At 40.5% G+C, this 22,184-nt stretch overlaps 2 protein-coding genes across 2 annotated transcripts; one reads left to right on the forward strand and one right to left on the reverse strand.

Annotated features, from left to right (window-relative positions):
- Positions 1-1,657: 1,657 nt before the first annotated feature.
- On the reverse strand, positions 1,658-7,533 carry LOC108413648 (GTPase IMAP family member 7-like). Its single transcript, XM_017686266.2, has 3 exons — positions 7,355-7,533; positions 7,023-7,070; positions 1,658-2,741 (listed from the first exon to the last, which is right to left on the reverse strand). Exons 1-3 carry the CDS (start codon positions 7,383-7,385, stop codon positions 1,909-1,911), a joined length of 912 nt encoding a protein of 303 aa, XP_017541755.1. The 5' UTR covers positions 7,386-7,533; the 3' UTR covers positions 1,658-1,908.
- LOC108413647 (interferon-induced very large GTPase 1-like) lies at positions 7,521-21,890 on the forward strand. The gene is made up of 4 exons (XM_017686265.2): positions 7,521-7,690; positions 10,675-11,310; positions 12,717-12,781; positions 14,827-21,890. Exons 1-4 carry the CDS (start codon positions 7,666-7,668, stop codon positions 20,503-20,505), a joined length of 6,405 nt encoding a protein of 2,134 aa, XP_017541754.2. The 5' UTR covers positions 7,521-7,665; the 3' UTR covers positions 20,506-21,890.
- Positions 21,891-22,184: the final 294 nt, after the last annotated feature.

The raw sequence follows: 22,184 nt of genomic DNA on the forward strand, positions 1-22,184 counted from the left end.
CCAATATTATTTAACTTTACAGTAAATATGCTTTGTTCTGCTTCTTGACCCAATTCCACACATTTCACACATCTTTGAATGTAAATAAACTATGAGGTGAATTATGAATTATGAGGTGCATAATTCACATATTTTCATTGTGCTAAACAAATAAAAGAGGTGGGAGTTTAGTGCAGATTGGGAATAGAACGAGGATGGAGAGAGAAGGGTAGAGAAATGATGGGAGAACAGCTAATGTCATTCTTGTTTACACTGTTCTGTGGAAATGTCTTCTTCTTTACGGCTCTCTCTTCTTGCCCTTTCTCTAAGCTTCCAACGTAGCTGGTATGTTTCCTTGGTTTGGGTCTTGACCAATAGACTGACGGGCTGAGCCGGGTGTTCCACTTTTTTCATGTTACGTTAATAAATTTCTGGTAGCACAACAGAGGACCCACTGCAGCACCTCCCCCAGGTTATGCCTTGCTATCGCAACATGTTGTGATTTTGGAGATGCAGTGGTTGTTGAATAATAAAGAATGAATTAAATGGGAAATGGGGCTATATAACATTTCCCCTAAAACTTGCTCAGCAGTTTCCCTGCTGGGAGATATGGTGGTGGAACTGTGAGGTTATGGGATGTTTTAATTCAAAAACCCTTGGGTATCTTGTTATGCCATCATCCTACCAAAGAAGATTTTGCCTAAAAGTTGAAGATTGACATCTGGCTAGATCTGACATGAGGACGATTGGGTCCTGGTTATATATTCCAGCAGGACAGTGACCCAAAGCTTATCTCCCAAATCTAAACTATGGTTCACTGACCACACAGTTAATCTAAAGCCCAGTTAAAACCTATGGGCTCAGATGAAGAAAATATTCTAAAAGCATGGACGGAGAAGTCTAGAAATGACACAAGGCCTGTCCCTAGAAATGACACTTGTTTGAAACTTGGCTGAAATTGTACTCATCTTCTCAGGACACAGTTAAACGCTTAATTTATATTTACCCATTCATTACAAAATCCTAAATAAGAAACACACAACTAGTAAATGTGCAATTAGAGACTGTAGAACATCTGATGATGAACAGGTTGTGTTCGTCATCCTCTAGTCCTTCATCAATGGTCAGTTTCTGACAACGGAGCAACTCGTCTGGATTTTTTTTGGGTGATGGTCCACTCACAATGTAGCAGTGATTCTATGAAGGTAAAATCACCAGCGCCATTCATACCGACATGCCAGTGTCACTGCTGTGCTGAAAATGGACCAAAACTCAAATAATTTATGGACAACAATCAATGCAGTAAAAGGGGAGCTGATTAATTCTGCAGCAACAGATGGTGTACAATTACAGCCAGTTACAGTTAGATATAAAATTACAGTCAGTGATCCTTCACCTGATTTAAGATGCTCAAATGTTTTGTAACAGAGTTAACATGGGGTTAATTTGTGTGTAAACGGAGAACCTTCATACTGTTTAGTGGTCAATTCTATTATTATCCACACAATTTGTGCTTTGTGGAAGAATAAAGTTAAGTGTGCTTGAACGTAAATTTACATTTACGGCATTTAGCTGACGCTCTTATCCAGAGCGACTTACAATTTGACCACTTTACACAGGTAGGCCAAGGTGGTGTTAGGAGTCTTGCCCAAGGACTCTTATTGGTATACTATAGGGGGCTTACCCAGGTGGGGGACTGAACCCCAGTCTACAAGGCAGAGGTAATACCCACTACACTAACCAACCGCCTGTTTATTCTGTAAAAAAACAGAAAACTATTTTAAACATAATAAATAAATGAAGTGCATAAGTATTTGTCTTCATTGTGCTAAATTAAAGAGGTGGGAGTGTAGATACAGATTTGAAAGTAGAATGAGGACGCTGTGCAGGGGGAGAAGGGAAGAGAAATTAAAGGAAGAAGGATCTATATCACTGCTGTTGACACTGCTCTGTGACTTTCCTGAACTGTGGAAATTTCTTCGTCTTCACATCTCTCTCTGCCTTTTCTCTGAGCTCCTTACGTAGCTTGTCTATTTCCTTGTCTTTAGCCTTGACCACTATGTACATTTCATTTCTCAGTGCTTCCTCTCTCTCATAAATTGCTCTTTGCATGTTATCATGCATCTCATTTCTCAGCTCTTCCTCTCTTTCCTGAATTGCTCTTTCCACATTCTCATACATCTCATTGGTGTAGTATCCACCATCATTTTCTGACACCATATCAAAAATCTTGCCCATAAGGCTGGAGACCTGAGCGCGGTCTGCCATGTTCTCGTTGTTAAAGACGTGATAGCGTCCACCACACATCTCCACCACTTGACTCAGCTCGTTTCCCGCTGTAGCCAAATACTCTTCTATGGTCTGGTTTTTCAGCTGGTCTCCATAACTGAAAAGAATGATGGTGTATTTAGGCGCCTCTTCACCAAAGATCCCCTGCAGTCTCTTCACCGTCTGATTCTCTTCTTCAGTGAAGCGACCCAATGAGAGCACCAGGAGGAAGACGTGTGGTCCAGGACAGGACAGACTGATACATTCAACCAGTTTGTTCATCACTGCTGTTTCTGTCAGGTCAGTGTCAAATAGACCAGGAGTGTCGACCACAGACACTTCTTTACCATCAAACTCTGCTCTGGCCTTTATACACTCTTTGGTCACTGACTGGGCAGAACAGGCTACGTGGAAGACCTCCTGGCCCAAGATGGTGTTTCCAGTAGAGCTCTTCCCCACACCAGTCTTCCCCACCAGCACCGTCCTCATAGACACTTAAATCAGAGAACACAGAAATGTTAAGGAAGGTCACTAATTGAGTAACAAGACTTTGTTTAATCCAAATAATAGTTTTCTACATTTTACATATATATTATGGTTATTAATAGTCCACATAGAAAAGGATTATTCCAGTAATACTAATGCCTGATGAAGTTACATAGCATCATTTATTTTTGTAACTTGATTTACTTGATGGCATTAGATTTTAAATGCCTCCACACTTAGTGATAATCAGGAGTTAGATGTATGTATGCTACAACTGATAGCAAAAATGCAGTGCCCTGGAAAATGATTTTTCTTTCATTGCAAGGTTATTTTTGTTTTGCTGTTTTGTAGTCTGTGGTTTTTTTTTCCATCTTTTGCTAAATATCAAGGGAACTGGCAGGGTGTGTGGAGATCCAGAGGTCAGCCCAGTTTACTGTTTTTAATTAACCTGTAAAATGTGCAGTTGTTTAATTTAATATGATTTACACTTCAGCAAAATTTACAGTGATTTAGATTCAGGGGACCCAATCTTTAAGAGTAGAGAGAAATTTGACACCAACAACTACTGAGGCATCTGTGTGAGCAGTAATCTAGGAAAGGTATTCTGCTGTATTAACGCCCAAATGCAGGCCTTTCTTGCCGAATCCAGTGTCTTGAGTAAGAGTCAGATTTTTAGTGAATCACCACACTACTGATCATATTTACACCCTACACTCTCAGAAATAAAGGCATGAAACTGTCACTTGGGCAGGACCCCTCTTGTCACTGTAGTGGTAACCTCCAAGGAACATCTCAGTACTTGCAGTCAGGGAACATAATGGAACCATAATCCACTGAAATGATGTTTTTTCAGCTGTACTGACTCCACACACCCTGCCTCGCCTCCAGGATTTTTATTTTACTGTTCTGTTTTAAAACATTAGGTTATGAAAAGGTGTGTACATGCACTTTCCCAGTGGGAGAAACCTACATAAGGTTCACAACTGAACCTTAAAACCACTGTTGTTCCCTGGAGGGTACATTTACATTGTTTGTACCTTGAATAACGAAAAACGTACCAGTAAAGTAGCTTTATTTCTAAATATAACAGCGTACACACCCTAATCAACCAGCATGTCCACCGGAGCAGTAACATTTTACTGATTTTAAGAAAGCTTTTAATTCCATTTGGCTTATTATTCTATTAGATTCTCCAGTGTAGTGTAAGGTGTGAAGTATGTGACATCATTAAGTTTATATATTTAAACAAATGTGGAATTAAAAGAACAGAGTACTTCACTCAGGGGCATGGGGTGAGACAGGGCTGCAGCCAATCCTGCTCAATATTTATATAAAAAAATAAGCAGTGTTACTTTAACACTCCGCAGCTCCTGCACTCACTCTATACAACACGGAAGTGAAATTCCTGGCAGTCAATCTGGTCAAAACTAGAATCATAATCTTCCAGAAAAAGGCCCAGTCTCAGGAAAAAACACACATTTCCACTCTAGAGAACACGCCCTAGAACACTCCTTCATCATTACCTAGGACTGAAAATCAGTGCCTCAGGAAACTTGGATCTGGGAGTGAATGCGCTAAAAGAAAAGGCACTGAGAGCTTTCTACTCAGTCAGGAAGAAATCCACAAAATAGACGTTCCAAATAAAATATAACATTTCTGAGTGTGAGTGAGCTATGGGGTCCACTTAGTAAGCAATACTACAGGCATCCTGCAGAGTCCCTGCATGCAGTGCAGAATTAGGCTGATCTCCATTGATTACATCCATTCAGAAAAGAGCTTTAAAATTACGGCTGCATCTATAATTCAGTAAACCAAACTCACCACAGTATAAAGCACTTAAAACCCGAGAGCTCAGCCTTAAACCCAGTCCCCTCTGTCAGCAGTGTCTGAGACTAACTAACCTACTGACCCCTAACACACAGCAGCCTCAGTCCAGCACTGCTGACCAAAGTTCAATCAGAGTAAATCAAACTAGCAAGCAGAGTAAGGTCTGTGTATCTTTTGGTCCTCAGTTTTATTTCACATCCAGCACTGAAAGGTGAGAAAATGGGTGTTATTGTTATTGTCAGTGGCAATATCAAGAAATAGCAACAACAGAATAAACGGTCACATTTTATATATATATATATATATATATATATATATATATATATATATATATATATATATATATATAATCATTATTAATTAATATTCTATAAATTTTGTTTATTCAAATATTAACACTTTCCTCAGCAAATAAACAAAAACTACACAAATAGATTTTTTAAAAATGTGTCTTGGGTGCCTAAGACTTGCGCACAGTACTGTATATATATGCGCATATTGTAAGGGGGAGCAAGGAGGCGGACACACACGCTGAGATAAGCGAGATTTATTAGGTGCAAATCCAGGGTCGTGGTCAAAACAGTCCAGGTTCATATAGCCGATATGGACAGATCGGGGGACAGACATGACAAAAACCAGAATGAACACATCAAACAAAGACCAATACATTCATACAAAGAGTGGCAAACACAGGGCCTAATTACACGGGACAATGAGGGACAGGTGAACACAATCAGGGGTGGAGTAACCAAACAGGGGGCAGGACTGAAACCAAAACAAAGGAGTACATGGACAGGACTGTCTCTCGCTGTCTTTCTCTGTCTCTCTCTCTCTCTCTCTCTCTCGCTCTTTCTCTGTCTCTCTCTCTCTCGCTGTCTTTCTCTGTCTCTCTCGCTGTCTTTCTCTGTCTCTCTCTCTCTCTCTCGCTGTCTTTCTCTGTCTCTCTCTCTCTTGCTGTCTTTCTCTGTCTCTCTCTCTCTCACTGTCTTTCTCTGTCTCTCTCTCTCTCGCTGTCTTTCTCTGTCTCTCGCTCTTTCTCTGTCTCTCTCTCTCTCGCTGTCTTTCTCTGTCTCTCTCTCTCTGTCTCTCTCGCTGTCTTTCTCTGTCTCTCTCGCTGTCTTTCTCTGTCTCTCTCTCTCTCTCGCTGTCTTTCTCTGTCTCTCTCTCTCTCGCTGTCTTTCTGTCTCTCTCGCTGTCTTTCTCTGTCTCTCTCTCTCGCTGTCTTTCTCTGTCTCTCTCTCTCTCGCTGTCTTTCTCTGTCTCTCTCTCTCTCACTGTCTTTCTGTCTCTCTCTCTCTCGCTGTCTTTCTCTGTCTCTCTCGCTCTTTCTCTGTCTCTCACTCTCTCGCTGTCTTTCTCTGTCTCTCTCTCTTGCTCTCGCTCTCTCTCTCTCTCGCTCTTTTCACTCACTCTCTCTGAGTTTTTCAGCTAAAATGTATAAAACTGTAGATAAAATGTTCCTCTGTTATCAGAACATTAGACAGTAGCTGTGTAGGAGAGACGGATGACGTGAAGAGAGAAGGAATGTGCCGAGGACTTTCACAATGGCTTCACTGAGGAAGCAACTCCGTCGTTTTCTCTGTCACCCAGCCAGCGCCACTCCCGAAGCATAACTCCCGTGACTTTCAACATGTGTAACATCTGCTGGTAACACTTTATTTGAAGGCTACCTACATAAGGGCTTTATGACGCATTCATAAGCGCTGAATAATTTGTTTATGAAGCACTACTTGAACAAGTGATTATGTCGGTTCTCGCAACCTGACATAAGATGTTCTATGAAATAAATGACATTGTACTGACATAATATGAATAAACGTTGAACATATTTACAGCACTAAACATTTAAAACCCTGTACATAATTGCATCAATCATCTTATCCATGCCATGGAGCGAAGAGGGGGTGGTTTCCAGGCATATTTAACTTGATATCAGTACGATAAGAATGCTGACATAAATAGTTATGTATAGTGTTTTAAATGTTTAGTGCTGTAAATATGTTCAACGTTTATTCTTATTATATCAGTACAATGTCATTTATTTCATAAAACGTCTTATGTCAGGTTGCGAGAACCGACATAAGCACTTAATAAACGTTCAAGTAGTGCTTCATAAACACATTATTCAGCGCTTATGAATGCATCATGAAGTCCTTATGTAGGTAGCCTTCAAATAAAGTGTTACTCATCTGCTTTATATTTCTAAAGGCTCCATATGCAGTGAAGCTGCTCTTCAGTCATGCTTATCAGTCCTGGGCTGATCAGAGAAAGCAGTGAAAGTGGTGGAGGAGCTCAGATTGCAGCTGGATCTACACTGTAATAACGCTGTGGATACATTAGAAATGTTATAGCCCTGATAACACACACACGTCTACTGATCCAGCTGTTACAGGCAGACAAACATTACTCAGTCGCATTTATTCCGTTTACATGCATCTTTATTTTTCCAGGTGGGTACTTACAGTCTGGAGGTCGATCCATGCTGCTGGTCTCTCCTGGTTCTTTATCAGCTAAAGGCACAGAAACAAGAAACCAAAGCAAAATGACTCAGTGACAGAAAACTTCAGGTACAAAAGAAACGAGGATGCAGCGCCAGCGTGACGACCGTATCCAGGCTTTCAGAGCAGAGTTCAAAACTTTCAACAGCAAACATTTCAAAACCGAAAGAACATTTTCTGATGGGGTTTCTGCTGGGAGGTCGGTGTAATCAGAGTCGGGGTCCTCACTGACGCCCCTACTGCGCAATAGTTTAATCTTTACAGGAGAGAAAGCTGATTTGATCGTTTTCACTCACAAAGTTCGGGGTCGTCGTTTCTCGCTGCCATTTTGCGATGATGACCTCGGATAATGGAGTCTGGGTGGGCAGTGGTGGGCAAAGGTGGGCAGTGCTGGGAATTCAGTGCGCTTGCGCTGTGAAGTTGAACTTTTCTCTTGCGCAGACTCCGTCTCTGGAGCGATGCGTTTGACGTGGCTTCCTCACAACTCCACAACTCCACAACTCCTTGTCCAGCCTCATATGGATGATGTAGCAAAATGGCTTTAACGCGTCTTTGATGTCTCTGCTAAAAGGATGACCCTACAGACCTGCGCCCACAGGCTACGGCGATGGCACGCAGTCCCAGCAAACGCGGTAAGTCCTAGAAGACCTTAAACTGGAACAGCGGGCCAGCAGACTTCCCAGTGGATATTCAGCGGACTTTCCCGGTCCGCCCCTCCTGTTGCTCACAAACCACCTGCTAAACCTCTGAAAGACAACAGACTACAGTGATTATATTAGGACGCAGTTCCAGATCTTTCCGTTTCACTGACTGTCTCGGATCTAAACAGCCGAAATCGCAGCAGCGAGCCCTGGTGAGGGTAAGAGACCGTCTGTAAAGTGCGGATACTCCTTAAAAACGTAAAACATTCACAGGCGAGGCTTTTTATGTTGCAAAGACTCGAAACCAGCTGAAATACACAGACAATAATATGAGACATAACATTAACCAATTTAACTTTAAAGAAGTTTAAAATAGTACTGTGCAGAGAAAAAAAACAGCTTTAAATGCATTACATTTTAATGATTTTTGTAATTATTATTATTCAATCAAGACAAACTGTAGTAGCAGTTTATCAATCAGCGATTTTAGATCTGATTGACTCATGGACATATCATATTAACATTTAGTTGTTGTTTATATTATTATTAGTAGTAGTAATATTATTTAATAAACTGTTAAAAAAACAACCATCTGATAGAGTTGAGCTAAACGTTTTAATGATAGTTATTGTTTTTCACACCGTCTGTGTATTTCAGCGGGTTTCAAGTCTTTCTTTACAGCACGAAAAGGTCTGTGAATGTTTTACGTTTTTAAGGAGTATCCGCACCTTACAGACGGTCTCTTAGCCTCATCAGGGCTGGCTGCTGCGATTTCGGCTGTTTAGATCCGAGACAGTCAGTGAAACGGAAAGATCTGGAACTGCGTCCTAATATAATCACTGTAGTCTGTTGTCTGTTTCACCACGATTCACCACGAGTTTCACCACGAGAACTTTCAGAGGTTTAGGAGGTGGTTTGCGAGCAACAGGAGGGGCGGAACGGGGAAGTCCGCTGACTGTTGATTGCCGTTAAGTTTACGAATCGGCATTATTGTGGTTTCGTCTGAGAGAAATCATGACCGTCTGTTCTGTTTCCTGGTGTGTGTAGCAGTGGTCTGCTTGTCACGGGCTGGGTGTGCCCTATTGACCAGTGCCAGAACAGCATGAATAGAGTGAATCATGTCCGCTCTTCTGACATCTCCAATTATTAATAATATCATAGGCTAATCGTCACCAATTCATGTCTGTATGTAATGAATATATGAATATCCCAATTCCAATGAAGCTGGGACGTTGTGTAAAACATAAATAAAAACAGAATACGATGATTTGCAAATCCTTTTCAACCTCTATTCAATTGAATACACTACAAAGACGAGATATTTAATGTTCAAATGGATAAACTTTATTGTTTTTTGCAAATATTCGCTCATTTTGAATTTGATGCCTGCAACACATTTCAAAGAAGTTGGGACAGGGGCAACAAAAGACTGGGAAAGTTGAGGAATGCTCAAAAAACACCTGTTTGGAACATTCCACAGGTGAACAGGTTAATTGAAAACAGGTGAGTGTCATGATTGGGTATAAAGGGAGCATCCCTGAAAGGCTCAGTCGTTCACAAGCAAGGACGGGGCGAGGTTCACCACTTTGTGAACAACTGCGTGAGCAAATAGTCCAACAGTTTAAGAACAACGTTTCTCAACGTGCAGTTGCAAGGAATTTGGGGATTATCATCATCTACCGTCCATAATATCATCAAAAGAGTCAGAGAATCTGGAGAAATCTCCGCAAGTAAGCAGCAAGGCAGAAAACCAACATTGAATGCCTGTGACCTTCGACCCCTCAGGCGGCACTGCATTAAAACCCACATCATTCTGTAACGGATTTCCCACATGGGCTCAGGAACACTTCAGAAAACCACTGTCAGTGAACTCAGTTCGTCGCTCCATCTACAAGTGCAAGTTAAAACTCTGCCATGCAAAGCGAAGCCACATATCAACAACACCCAGAAACACCGCCTGCTTCTCTGGGCCCGAGCTCATCTGAGATGGACTGACGCAGAGTGGAAAAGTGTCCTGTGGTCTGACGCGTCCACATTTCAAATTGTTTTTGGAAATCATGGACGTCGTGTCCTCCAGGCCAAAGAGGAAAAGGACTGTACGGATTGTTATCAGCGCAAAGTTCAAAAGCCAGCATCTCTGATGGTGTGGGGGGGGGTGTTAGTGCCCATGGCAGGGGTAACCTGCACATCTCTGAAGGCACCATTAATGCTGAAAGGTACATACAGGTTTTGGAGCAACATCTGCTGCCATCCAAGCAACGTCTTTTGCTTATTTGCACCATTAATGATTTATACTTGAAGACAGCCTGCAGCACCAAAATGTACTTTAGTACTGAAAGAACAAAAATGTTACTATAAAAACAAATTTCTCTAAAGAACAGTTTCTCTATTAAAAATGTTTTCTCTCATCTAACAAGAGTAATGTAGTAGTTGTTCAATCCACCGTTTACTCTGGCACTCGTGAGAGTCGAAAGTGCAGCTGTGGTTCCTAAACAGGCGCAGGAGCTGAAGTGTGTATCTGACAGTGCTGGAGCTAAAGTCACGGTACTGGGGTTCTGCAGATGGAGAGTACTGAGGGCTGGAGTTTTGACTCGCACCTATAAAGGATGCTTGCATACTCAGTTTGGATTTCATCATGTTGGCCACATGCTCCACCTTAGGAAGAAAGCATTCGACGTGGAGATGGGACAAGAGTGGAGCTGTTTGTTTTTCTTTGGAACATACAGAAATGGTATTTTTCATGCAAAATGTATTTAAATGAAAAAAAAAACTTTGTGGAAGATTAGAAAAATAACAGCAAAACTGTGTGAAAAAGACACCATTTGGCAAAATGATCAGTTGGTAATTGGTATGTGCTTTTAAATGTGTTTTACTGGATGTGCGTTCATAACTCAGAACTAACTGTGGTTGTGAAAAAAAATATATTTCCACACACTTTCTTTCTTCATTTTTCTTTGGTTGTCTTTTCACTGCAGGACAGCAGGACCTCCGGTTGATCCTTGTTGGGAAAGTGGGTGCAGGCAAGAGTGCATCAGGGAACACACTTCTAGGCATTCCATCTTTTTCCAGTAGCCTCAGTGCCTCCCCAGTTACCCAAGAGTGTGAGGCACAGACTGTGACACTTGGAGGCAGACTGGTCACAGTGGTGGACACTCCAGGACTGACTGCAACAATGGTTACGGGTACAGCTAAAGAGAAACTGCTCCAGTGCCTCCAGCTCTCAGCCCCAGGGCCCCACGCTTTCCTACTAGTGATTCGCCTGGGCCGATTCACCCAGGAGGAAAAGGACACTGTGCAGAGGGTGGTGGAGGTGTTTGGCATGAGACTTTACATGTTCACCATCATCCTCTTCACATTTAAAGACAGGTTAAAAAACACCTCCATTGAGGAATATATCAGCACTGCTGGGGACAGTCTTCAGCAGCTGGTGCAGAAGTGTGGCAGCAGGTACCATGTCTTCAATAACAACAATTCTGGTGAAGAAGATCAGGTGGGACAGCTCTTAGTGAACATAGACAACCTTGTAGCAGCTAATGGTGGTAGATGGTACACCAACACAGACAACGAGATGGAAGAACCTGTAGTAAGACCGAAGCATCAGCATTTAGCTGGTAAGCAAATGAAAACTTTTGCTTTTTTAAAAATCTTTAATGACCTTCATTTAATTAGAATCATGATTTTAAAAATTATACAAAAAGTCTTTGTTATGCAGAATAGCTTATAGCTGGAAGTAAATTAGACTAGGGCTTCACAGAGTGATTCAAAAAGATTCATCCAATTTCAAAGTGCCATATATTCACAACTGTGAGGAACCTAGGAACCAATCACATACCAATTGAAAGAGGGGGTCAGAGTTTCTGATGTTTCAGTATGGCAGTTAACCTCTAACAGCTTAGAGCATTCGTCATTGGTACCAGCAATTCCAAGAAGGTCACCAGCATCACAAGGTCTCACGGCATGTGACTTGTTTTGTGGGGGTGCATTAAGGATTCGTAAGGATTCTATTTGTGTAGGGGCAGTCTTGGGCTGGAGGTTAGGGAACCAGCCTCATGACCAGAAGGTCGCCGGTTTGATCCACAGAGCTGACAGCACATGACTGAGGTGTCCTTGAGCAAGACACCTAACCCCCAACTGCTCCCCGGGTGCGGCGGATTGGGCTGCCCACTGCTCCGGGCAAGTGTGCTCACTGCCCTCTAGTGTGTGTGTGCTCACTAGAGTGTATGTGGTGTTTCACTTCACGGATGGGTTAAATGCAGAGGTGAAATTTCCCCGCTGTGGGACTAATAAGGGTCACTTAATCTTATGTACCAACAACACTGGATGATCTCTGAAATCGGCCTGAAATAGCTGTGAGTACAGTGGCACCCAAAATTCTCAATTGAGTATGGGATGAATTTGACTATGGTGTTGATGTTGTCCGTACAGCTGGAGGAGATTCATATTGAGTATTTCTAAAGTTAAATAATAAATGTTATGCTCAATTAAACCATTTACAATTTACTGCACGGCTCTGTAATGATTTACAAGTGAAATAAATCATTTTCACATCGGATGAATCTTTTTCAATCACTGCATATTGTAGTTTTATCATCATTGTGCTGGGTTTCTGCAAAGGGTACACCGCAAAGGGCTGTGACAAAATTTTAAAGGTTGGCAATAATGGCAAAGATAGCGAAGTGAACTTTGAGGACATTGTTAGAGCTGGATAAAGAAAACCAATAGTGTCCAGCCCTATTAGTGAACTATGATCTCATTACATGAAAATGCAAGAAAATGTACATAAACGCACTTGCCTACAGTAATACACAATAACTACAGAATTTGGGTTATAGTATATTTGGATTCCCTGAGATTCATACTGCTAATTCTAACAGTGATGATAGACCTATGAAGTAGAATTGTTTTCCTTAAAGGTGAAAATATAAAAATGAGTAACACCCGTATTCTTTTTGCAGCATTTTATATGTGAAAGTCTAAGTGCAACTCATTTGTTCTTTTTCATTTCATCTTTCTGTAGCTCCTTCTCAAGACTCAAGATATGGAACTGTGTCAGACAGCTACAAGATGGGAACATCAGCACAGGTAAGTAATCAGTAAGTTGAGACATATGTGCTTTTCTGACAAGTACTAGAAATATATATGATCTCAAAACACCCACTGAACAAATACTTAGATTTTTGGTATTACCAGTTAACTAAAAAAACACTATATGGCCAAAAGTATGTGGACATTCTCCTAATTGTTGAGTTTAGACATTTCGACTACATTTATTGCTTATAGGTGTATAAAATCAAGCACATAGCCATGCAATCTCCGTAGACAAACTGATTGTAGAATGAGTTGTACTGAGGAGCTTAGTGACTTTAAAGATGGCAAAGTCAAACTGCTTTATTTCTCTTTTCCTGTTTCAACCTTGTACTGGGGGATATAATAAAAAATCTTTTCATAATATATTCTTCATTAAATTAGGTATAGTTATTTATAATTATATGTGTATTGCTGCATTTTAAGGGTGAATTTAGTGAACCAGTTTTGTATTGAAAATTTAAGAGAAAACATATGTAGTAATCAAATTCATCTTATTATTCATATTAGAGTTATATTACTTTTAAAAATACACAAATAAGCTTAGTGGCAACAGGTACAACAAAATGAGGTACGCATACTGATTATATTTAAAATTAAATTAAAATGATTTTTTAAAATTATTTGTAACTCAACAATTTTTCAGTTGTTCCAAATTCTAATAGATGGATAATATGAGACAATGTTAAGATCTGGATTTTACAGTGAAAAAATCTGATATGAGCAGATTAAAATGATTAATGTATAATCTAAATATGGATTACATGGTTTGTGATAATGTACTGTCAGAGATTATCCTTGTGCTCAGTTTCTTAAAGTAGAAAAGTGGACTTTTTGTTGCCTTTGATGCACTTAATGTGATGAAATTATTGCAGCATTAAGAACTGACATCAGTTAATAAGGCCAAACTAAGAATTTGCATGTATTGCAGAAGAGTAAAAGTAGAAGTTCCTCCCTTTAGACCTCCACTTGAGTAAAAGTACTAAAGTATTTGCCTTCAAATGTACTTAAGTATAAAGTAAAAATACTAAAAGAGTAATTCTGGCTCTGATGTCCTGTTATCATTTTTATAACCAGACTGGCTTCATGAACTAATTTCAGGTGAAAGTCCTCCAGCGTCTCTCTTGGTAAACCAGTCTTTTAATAGAACGTCATTAATTAGTGACGCTGACGTCTATTAAAATGATAATAAGCACAAAACACTGAAGGTAAACAGTTTCCGTCAGGGAGAACCGAGTGGCTCTGAAATCACTTTTACACACAAGCAAAGTTTCAGTTTAAGATAACTTTGTAACTTAGTTACAAGCTGAATAAAAACTTGCTTTAAACTCAGGATCACAAATAGGTTTTCCTTTATTGTGTTCATCTGTTGGCCTCTGTTCATAAACATAAACTAACTGAAACTAATTTACTATAAAATTAAAGTGTTTGTATGAATTCAGAAAAAAAGAAATGTGCCAGTCACGACTGCATGTGTGTACATATTTCTATATTGTGGTCGATTTACTCAAATTTTTACATTTTTATACACACAGAAACCAAAAGGAATGATAGATTTCTCAAAATTTATTGGAGGAAAAAGTCAGATATTAGACTCTGAAATGTAGTGGAGTGAAAGTAAAAAGTTGCCCAAAAAGTAAAAAATTACTTTTACTTAGTTAGGTTGTCCACCACTGCATAAAATAAGGCAACCAAAACCAGAGGGGCAAAGACAAGAGGCAAAAACCAGAAATCCAGAAAAATCGTGCAAACACAATAAAGGCAATCACAATGACACAGTAGAAATGCTCAGTAGCTCTACAAGAGAAGCAGTACCTCACAAATATCCTAGACTAAAGCCCGGGCTTAAATACTAAACTAAGGAGTCATTGAATAAATGGAAACTTTGTCCTTGTGTGAGTCGAGGCCAGAAGTGTGAGTGACAATATTATAAAATAGGCTGAGCACTAAGCAGTGTTTGAGTTTGTAGCTTTGATTGTTTAATAAATACAAACTGCTTTAACGCTCAATGTGTTCATTTTGTTCTTTATTCTTTTTAACAGGGTACAAGTAAAAAGTCAGAAGATGGGTTAAAGAACGAAGGTTTACAAAGATTGTTGAATCTCCTCAGTAGGTTGAATCTCAGTCATTTCTATCCCCATAAACTGACAACAGCAGGTGCAATCAGTTTAAGCAGGACTTCACTTCAGAGAAAGGAGCCTCAGACAGAAAAGGACTTGACCTCTGTGTATCTGTATAAACTGTTCACAGTGGATTACAGAGCCAGATATGTCACACTTTCTAAGGAAATTGTCACAAGTGAGATAGAGGAAATGTCTGATTTTGATCATTTTCTAAATGAGGAGGGTGAGTGTAGCAATAGTAGCACAGATGAAAACACTCAGATTCACCCAATGGACGTCCAGATGGCAGTTTTCCACTGTGCAGACAGTTTCCTGAGGCAGAACATGGTGACTAAACTCTCCTCCTGCCAGTACGCTCTGCCACTGCTGGTGCCCAGTCCTTCATCTACAGACATTGAACTCCCTCTCTGGACATTTCAACACATCAAGAAGACCTGGAAGTCAGTGGATGGCTCCAATGTGATGTTGCCAGTCAGTCAGATTAAAACTCCAATGGTGTTTTTCTGCAGGCTGGGCTCTGTATCCACTTCCAAATCCCAGCTACTGAATTCTCTGATTAACCCAACACATGACACCTTTTTCCACAGAGACAGTCCAGGCAGCTGCAGGAGCTCCCTGTTAATGAAAGGGTTGGTGGAAATTGCCTGGTACTTTCCTGCAGGACACACTAATGATATTTTCAGTAAATGCATTGCATTCTGCAATCTTCATGGTGATGCTGTAGATCACAGCAAACAAAATGAGTTTCTGTCTGAACGAGCTACAGTCAACGTCGTCCTGATGCAAAATTTGAAACCTAATGACAAAGAGAGAGAGTTGTTACTGAAGCTCCATAATTCTTCAAAGCCTTTGATATGTGTTGTTAATGACCTAAAGCAAGGGCCGTTTAAGACTGAAAGAGGGAATAATATCAAAATTGGACTCAAAGACAGAGACAAGGCTGAATCACAGAAGGAACTGATAATGGAAATCAAAGTATGTGTGCAGAAATGGAATTCACTTCCGACTTTCAGTCTGGAAGAAAGCACCAAATGGGGAAAACGCTGTGGGTTCAGAGTTGAAGAACGCAGTGTGGATCTTATCAGTAGACTGAATCTAAGTCATTTCTATCCTCATAAATTGACAGCTGCACATGTGCTCAGCATAAACTGTACTTCACTTCAAACTGAGGAGCCACAGACAGAAAAGGACCTGGCCTTTGCATACCTGAAAAGGCTGTTCACACTGGATTACAGAGCCAGATATGTGACACTTCCTAAGGAAGACATGAGAAGTGACATGGAGGAAAATTCTGATGAAGATTTTTATCATTTTCTAATTGAAGATGATGAGCATGGAAATAACAGTGGAAGTACTAGGATTCATCCAATGGATGTACAGATGGCAGTTTTCCACTGTGCTGACAGTTTCCTGAGGCAGAACATGGTGACTAAACTCTCCTCCTGCCAGTACGCTCTGCCACTGCTGGTGCCCAGTCCTACATCTACAGACATTGAACTCCCTCTCTGGACATTTCAGCAGATCAAGAAAACCTGGAAGACTGCAGTTGGCTCCTATATGACATTACCAGTCTGTCAGATTAAAGCTCCAATGGTGTTTTTCTGCAGGCTGGGCTCTGTTTCCACTTCCAAATCCCAGCTGCTGAATTCTGTGATTAACCCAAAGCATGACACCTTCTTCCACAGGAACAGCCCAGGCAGCAGCAAGAGCCGCCACTTAATGGAGGGGCTGGTGGAGATTGCCTGGTACTGTCCTGCGGGAAACAATGACGACCTTTTTAATGATTGCATTGCATTCTGCAATCTTCATGGTGATGCTGCAGAGAACAGAGCACAAAGCCACTTTCTGGATGAGCGAGCCACAGTCATCATTGTCCTGATGGAAAATATGAAGCATAATGACAAACAAAGGCAGTTGTTCCTGAGGCTCCAAAAATTTTCAAATCGTTTGATCTGTCTTATGAGTGAACAGAAAGGTACAGGCATGATGGAAAGTGGAACTGATATAAAATGTACAATTAGACTCAAAGACAGAAACCAGAAGGAATTACATGAAGAACTAAGAGCAGGAATTAAAATGTGTTTGGAGAAATGTCATGCAGCTCCCACTTTCAGTCTTGAGGAAAGCTCAGTACTGGCAAAAGATTGTGGCATCAGAGTTGATGAAGACAGTGAGGAATGCCACAAAGGAAAGACTGGAGCTGTAGGTGTTGTGAAGCTGCTGAAAGGTGGTGGTATCTCCCAAATCAAGGCCAAGTTCTTACCTTGTCAGGGAAAGCTGTGGCATACATGGACCAGTCTAAACAGGCAGCTTAAACGTGCAGGCATAGATGAAGATTCTCAACATATGAAGACCATGACACAGCAGGAAATGCAGTCAATACGAAATCGGCAAAGGCAGTGTTCACATAATAATGTGATAAAGGCTGTTTGTAAAAATCTGATCTCCAAAGATGTTTCAGAGAAAATGTACTTTGTGAAATGGCTTGACCTTTACCTAAGTGGCTTATTTTCAGAGCAGGTGTTAGAAGTGAATCCGCTGAAAGTAAACCGTAGAACACAACACAAATCGCTAAGTTATATTTCCAAAAGAAACCTCAGGAAACATGCAGTAACACTTCGACTGGAGCATATTTTCAGGGAAATGGGTCAGATTTATGAGGCTTGGGCCACAGTGCCTGAAGAAATGATAGCAGAGGTTTCTATTTTCCCTGATCTGGCTGCAGACTACCTGATCTCTGGACATCCACTGGAGCTGATGGATGGAGATGCTGCTCATGTCCCTCTGACCTGGATACAGTCTGTTCTTGACAAGGTCACTGAGAGACTGGGAGACCAGAGAGTGTTCGTGCTGTCTGTTCTGGGTCTGCAGAGCTCAGGAAAGTCCACCATGCTGAACACCATGTTTGGGCTGCAGTTTGCTGTGAGTGCTGGCAGGTGCACTAGAGGAGCTTTCATGCAGCTAATCAGTGTGAAAGAAGAAGTTAAAGACCAGCTGAAGTTTGACTTCCTCCTTGTGGTCGACACAGAGGGGCTTCAGTCTTTACAGCTAGTGGGCAAACAGTCAGGACTCACTCATGACAGTGAACTGGCCACTTTCATCACTGGTCTTGCAGATCTGACCCTGATCAACATCTTTGGGGAAAATCCAGCAGAAATGAAGGACATCATTCAATTCGTATTTCAGGCATTTCTAAGAATGAAGAAAGTAAAACTCGCTCCCAGCTGCATGTTTGTTCACCAGAACGTTGCAGATATCAGTGCTGGAGAGAAGAACATGGAGGAAAGAAGTCAACTGCAGAAACAACTGGATGAAATGACTCATTTGGCTGCAACTCAAGAAGTGTGCAGTGCAGAGGTTTTTACTGATGTGATTAAATTCAACATACAGACAGATGTGCATTACTTTGCCCAGCTGTGGGAAGGAAACTCCCCCATGGCCCCACCAAATCCACGATACAGTGAAAATATTGAAAATCTCAAACAGGCCATTCTCAAAGCTGCAGCAGGTAAGAAATGTCTAAAACTCTCAGAGCTCAAAGTCCGTATTAAAGACCTGTGGACTGCAGTGCTGAATGAAGACTTTGTGTTCAGCTTCAAGAACACACTGGAAATTGCAGCATACAGGAGATTGGAGGTCATGTATGGCAACTGGACCTGGGAGCTCAGGAGCGACATGCTCTTCATACAAAACAAACTATACACCTGGATTGAAAGGAGTAAGATAGAATCTACTGATCAGACATTAATCCATAATCAAATCAGCAGTACTTTCTGCAAGGTAAAAGAGCAGGTGAGAAAATCCTTTACTGAAGGTACAGATGCTGAGATCCTTCCTCAGTGGAAAGTAGGTACACAACAGAGAATTGAAGATGTATATGATAAGCTTGTTGAAGAGGCTGCAAGAAATCTGACTGAGCTTGTGAAAATGAAGGTAACATATAAAAAAATAGACGAGAAAAAAACCCAGTATGAGAATGAGCTGTTCAACAGGAGTGAAGATCTAGCCTCTAGGCTAAAAGGTAAGACCATGAATGAGAGGAGCCTCTGGAGAGAGTTTGACTCAATGTGGGGAAAATGGCTTTCAGATCTGAGGGCAGAAACGCCTCCAACTAAAGACGTCAATGTAGAGCAGGATGTGATGAACCAACTGAGTTCATATTTTGAACGTCGCACCATTTATTCCAACAGAGACACTGGACATTACACAGAGATTTATAACAGAAGAGATTATTCTGACTATGTCACAGTGAAGAAAGGCATGTTTGGCATTTCATATCATAGTTTGGACACCAAAGATCATGACTCAGTCAGAAAGCTAGTGCAGCAGACAGTGAGAGAAGCCGAGGAGATCATTAGAACTAAACCAGTGGACAAAACAGGCTACAGTGACGCTTACACACAGGAGATTGTGAACTGTGTGAAGAAGAGAGTGGCAGAGTTTAAAGCTGAGAAATTCAGACTGAAGAATGAATTCACAGTGGATCTGTCTCTGTATATCTGTACCATTGCAGTAAGAAGGTTCACTGATCTTCACAAGGTCTTCAGAGAGGCTAATGATCCTGTGATTTACCTGGAAAATAAGAAAGGAGAATTTTTCTCCATCTTCAAGAAGCAATGTGAAGGAGCAACAGCCACCGCTGTGTTTGCAGACTTTGTCTGTAACAAACTCAAGCCGTCTATCCTGCAGTCTGTCTATGATCAAACTGCCATTGATGCAGCTGGAGAAATGAGGGCAAACTTCCCAGCATTCAGTGAAAACAGGTCAAACCTGGAGAAACACATCCTGCAGGATCTGATAGAAGCTGAAAGCTTTGAGAGATTCATGACCTACATCATGAATCCAAAAAAACACTTTTCAGATTTTATAGAAACAAAATTTAAAGAGCAAATGCTGAAAGGGAGAAACCCCAGAATACTGGAAATTCTAAGGAACGCTGCAATCATGAAGCAGTCTAGTGTTTTCACAGCCATCCAGAAGGTCACACAGGAGACTGAACAGAACAAAGGAGATGTGAATGAGTGGATTCGGAGGTTTTCATTGGAACTCGAAGGCGAGTTGGTATTTACTGTGAATGATGTTGAAGGAGCTCGTAACCAAGAAATCACTGAGACAGACTTTTTTGGTGAAGTGATGAAGGAAACCCTGCAGAATGTTTTTAATGAGATGACCAGCAGCTTTGACCACATCTCTTCAGTCAGGATGGACATGTTCAGACAGAGACCAGAAGATATTCTGAAAAACCAGTTGTGTGGGTGTTGGGTTCAGTGTCCCTTCTGTGCAGCTATTTGTACAAACACCATGGAAGGACATGATGGGGATCACAGTGTTCCTTTCCACAGGCCTGGAGGAGTTAATGGGTGGTCATGGTATAAAACGGACAGATTGTCTGTAGAGATCTGCACCATTTTAGTAGCTAGTCAACATGACATTGTCTTACACGATGGAACGCGTGTCTCTTACAAGACATACAGAGAAGCTGGCCCAAAATTTACCCATTGGAGCATCACACCTGACACTTCAGAACAGCCCTACTGGAAATGGTTTGTGTGTCGCTTTCAAAAAGATTTGGAAAAGTACCATAGCAAAACATTTTAGGGACAGGGAGAGATTCCTAAAAGCTGGAGGAGATTTACGAAACAAAATGCCATAGAAAGTTTAAAATATGGATTCTAAAGTACAGGAAGAAATTGTGTGCCAAAAACAATGAAAGTTCCAGCATCAGGAACAGGAAAGAGTCATCTTGTAGTACCCAGAAGAATACAGACACCATCCATCGGTTCAGTTTGCTTCTAATGACAAAATCTCATAGTTACAGGTAAATCTGATTGTTACAGTTTCCATTCAGCATAAAGCTTAACACTGAAAGTGCAGGTGCATCTCAGATAGTAGTCATTATCTAGCCACTATGATGGATTTAAGAAACATGAACATTGATGTTTGTCGCAGGATGTGGCTTTGTTGTGTGAGCTCATGAGAGTGAATATAATTAAAAAAGGTCATTCTTTTACTTTTGAAGAGCTCTTGGAAACAATTGACTGAGCCTGCAAGCACACTTCAAATTCTTTCACAAAGCTGGAAGTAATTTTGTGTGTCCATGAACATAGTTCAGTTAGTAAGCAAAGTTTGACAGCCACTCATGCAGCTGCACTAAAGACTAAAGGACTGTAAAAGAAGACAGAATTTATATAACTTATATTAATTTCTCATCATTGTGTTTTCAAATGTCTAAAAACCTGTAATATAATGACTAATTTATAATATTTTTATAGACCATTTTACAATTAATCTCACACTTGTTAACAGATGGTGTTAAAAACTAATAAAGTCAGAAACTAAATTGTAAAAGGGGCCTTTCTGTATTTTATTTTGCTCCTCTGAGGAAACATTTGTGCAATTTTATGGACAAAAACAGTTTCTGTTCTGTTTCATAATCATTTTCCAACTTCTCTTCAACATTTAAAACACAAACAGGCTGTTTTTCTGTACTGAGCTTGTAAGGTTGACATATGTCAACTCTGTTGAGCTCTGTTATGATTGGCTGTTACCCTGTTTTGGGTGTTATTTTAAATGTCTAGGCAGAAACACTACTTATAACCTCAACAGGAATGGGTGGGGCTTACGCTATAGGCTGAATAGACAAATACATGTAAATGATCAGCTTTTGTGATCTCATGGATACAGAGAGTTTGAAACAGGCTGTTTTTGCAGTTTAGTTTTCATATATGGACTGTATGCACTGAGGAGTGCAAGGTATGCTTTATACTTTAACAGTGTTTGTGTACTACTGTTGTAAAATAATGTTTAACTGCACATTTACTGTACATACCATACATTTTATTGATCTCATTTAAGATCCTAATGAGGATTGAGGTCATAGATCTGCCAACACCAACAGGGAGAAATCTCCAGTTGAATGTAGAAGTTGTGAATTTTTTTGTTCAGAATAAAGTAAATGCCTGGTTGCATTATTCATTCACTGAGCACTTTGCTCTTACCTTGTGTCTACATTTGTTGTCTATATTATCAGTTCCACTTACCACATAGGTGCACTCTCTAGTTCTTCAATTACATAATTTGTTATTTCACCTTTACTCCGTAAATCAATGGTCATGTAAAATGCCATCTATGTACAGAGCTCACTAGGTTTTGAGAAACTCCTGATGTTTCATAACTGTTATAAGTGGATCAAATATTAGTCACTTTAATATAAATGACATTTACTTCATAAAACATCTTATGTCATCTTGGCATGAGCTGTTCACAAGTATTCTGAC

The sequence above is a fragment of the Pygocentrus nattereri genome, chromosome 9 (genome assembly GCF_015220715.1).
Source record: "Pygocentrus nattereri isolate fPygNat1 chromosome 9, fPygNat1.pri, whole genome shotgun sequence".
NCBI lineage: Eukaryota > Metazoa > Chordata > Actinopteri > Characiformes > Serrasalmidae > Pygocentrus > Pygocentrus nattereri.

Coding starts and splice junctions, on each gene's coding strand:
- LOC108413648 (XM_017686266.2), bottom strand. CDS start 7,385: ATGGCAGCGAGAAACGACGACCCCGAACTTT. Junction 7,071..7,354: donor AAACGACGACCCCGAACTTT/GTGAGTGAAAAC, acceptor CTGTGCCTTTAG/CTGATAAAGAACCAGGAGAG. Junction 2,742..7,022: donor CATGGATCGACCTCCAGACT/GTAAGTACCCAC, acceptor CTCTGATTTAAG/TGTCTATGAGGACGGTGCTG.
- LOC108413647 (XM_017686265.2), top strand. CDS start 7,666: ATGGCACGCAGTCCCAGCAAACGCG. Junction 11,311..12,716: donor GAAGCATCAGCATTTAGCTG/GTAAGCAAATGA, acceptor ATCTTTCTGTAG/CTCCTTCTCAAGACTCAAGA. Junction 12,782..14,826: donor AGATGGGAACATCAGCACAG/GTAAGTAATCAG, acceptor TCTTTTTAACAG/GGTACAAGTAAAAAGTCAGA.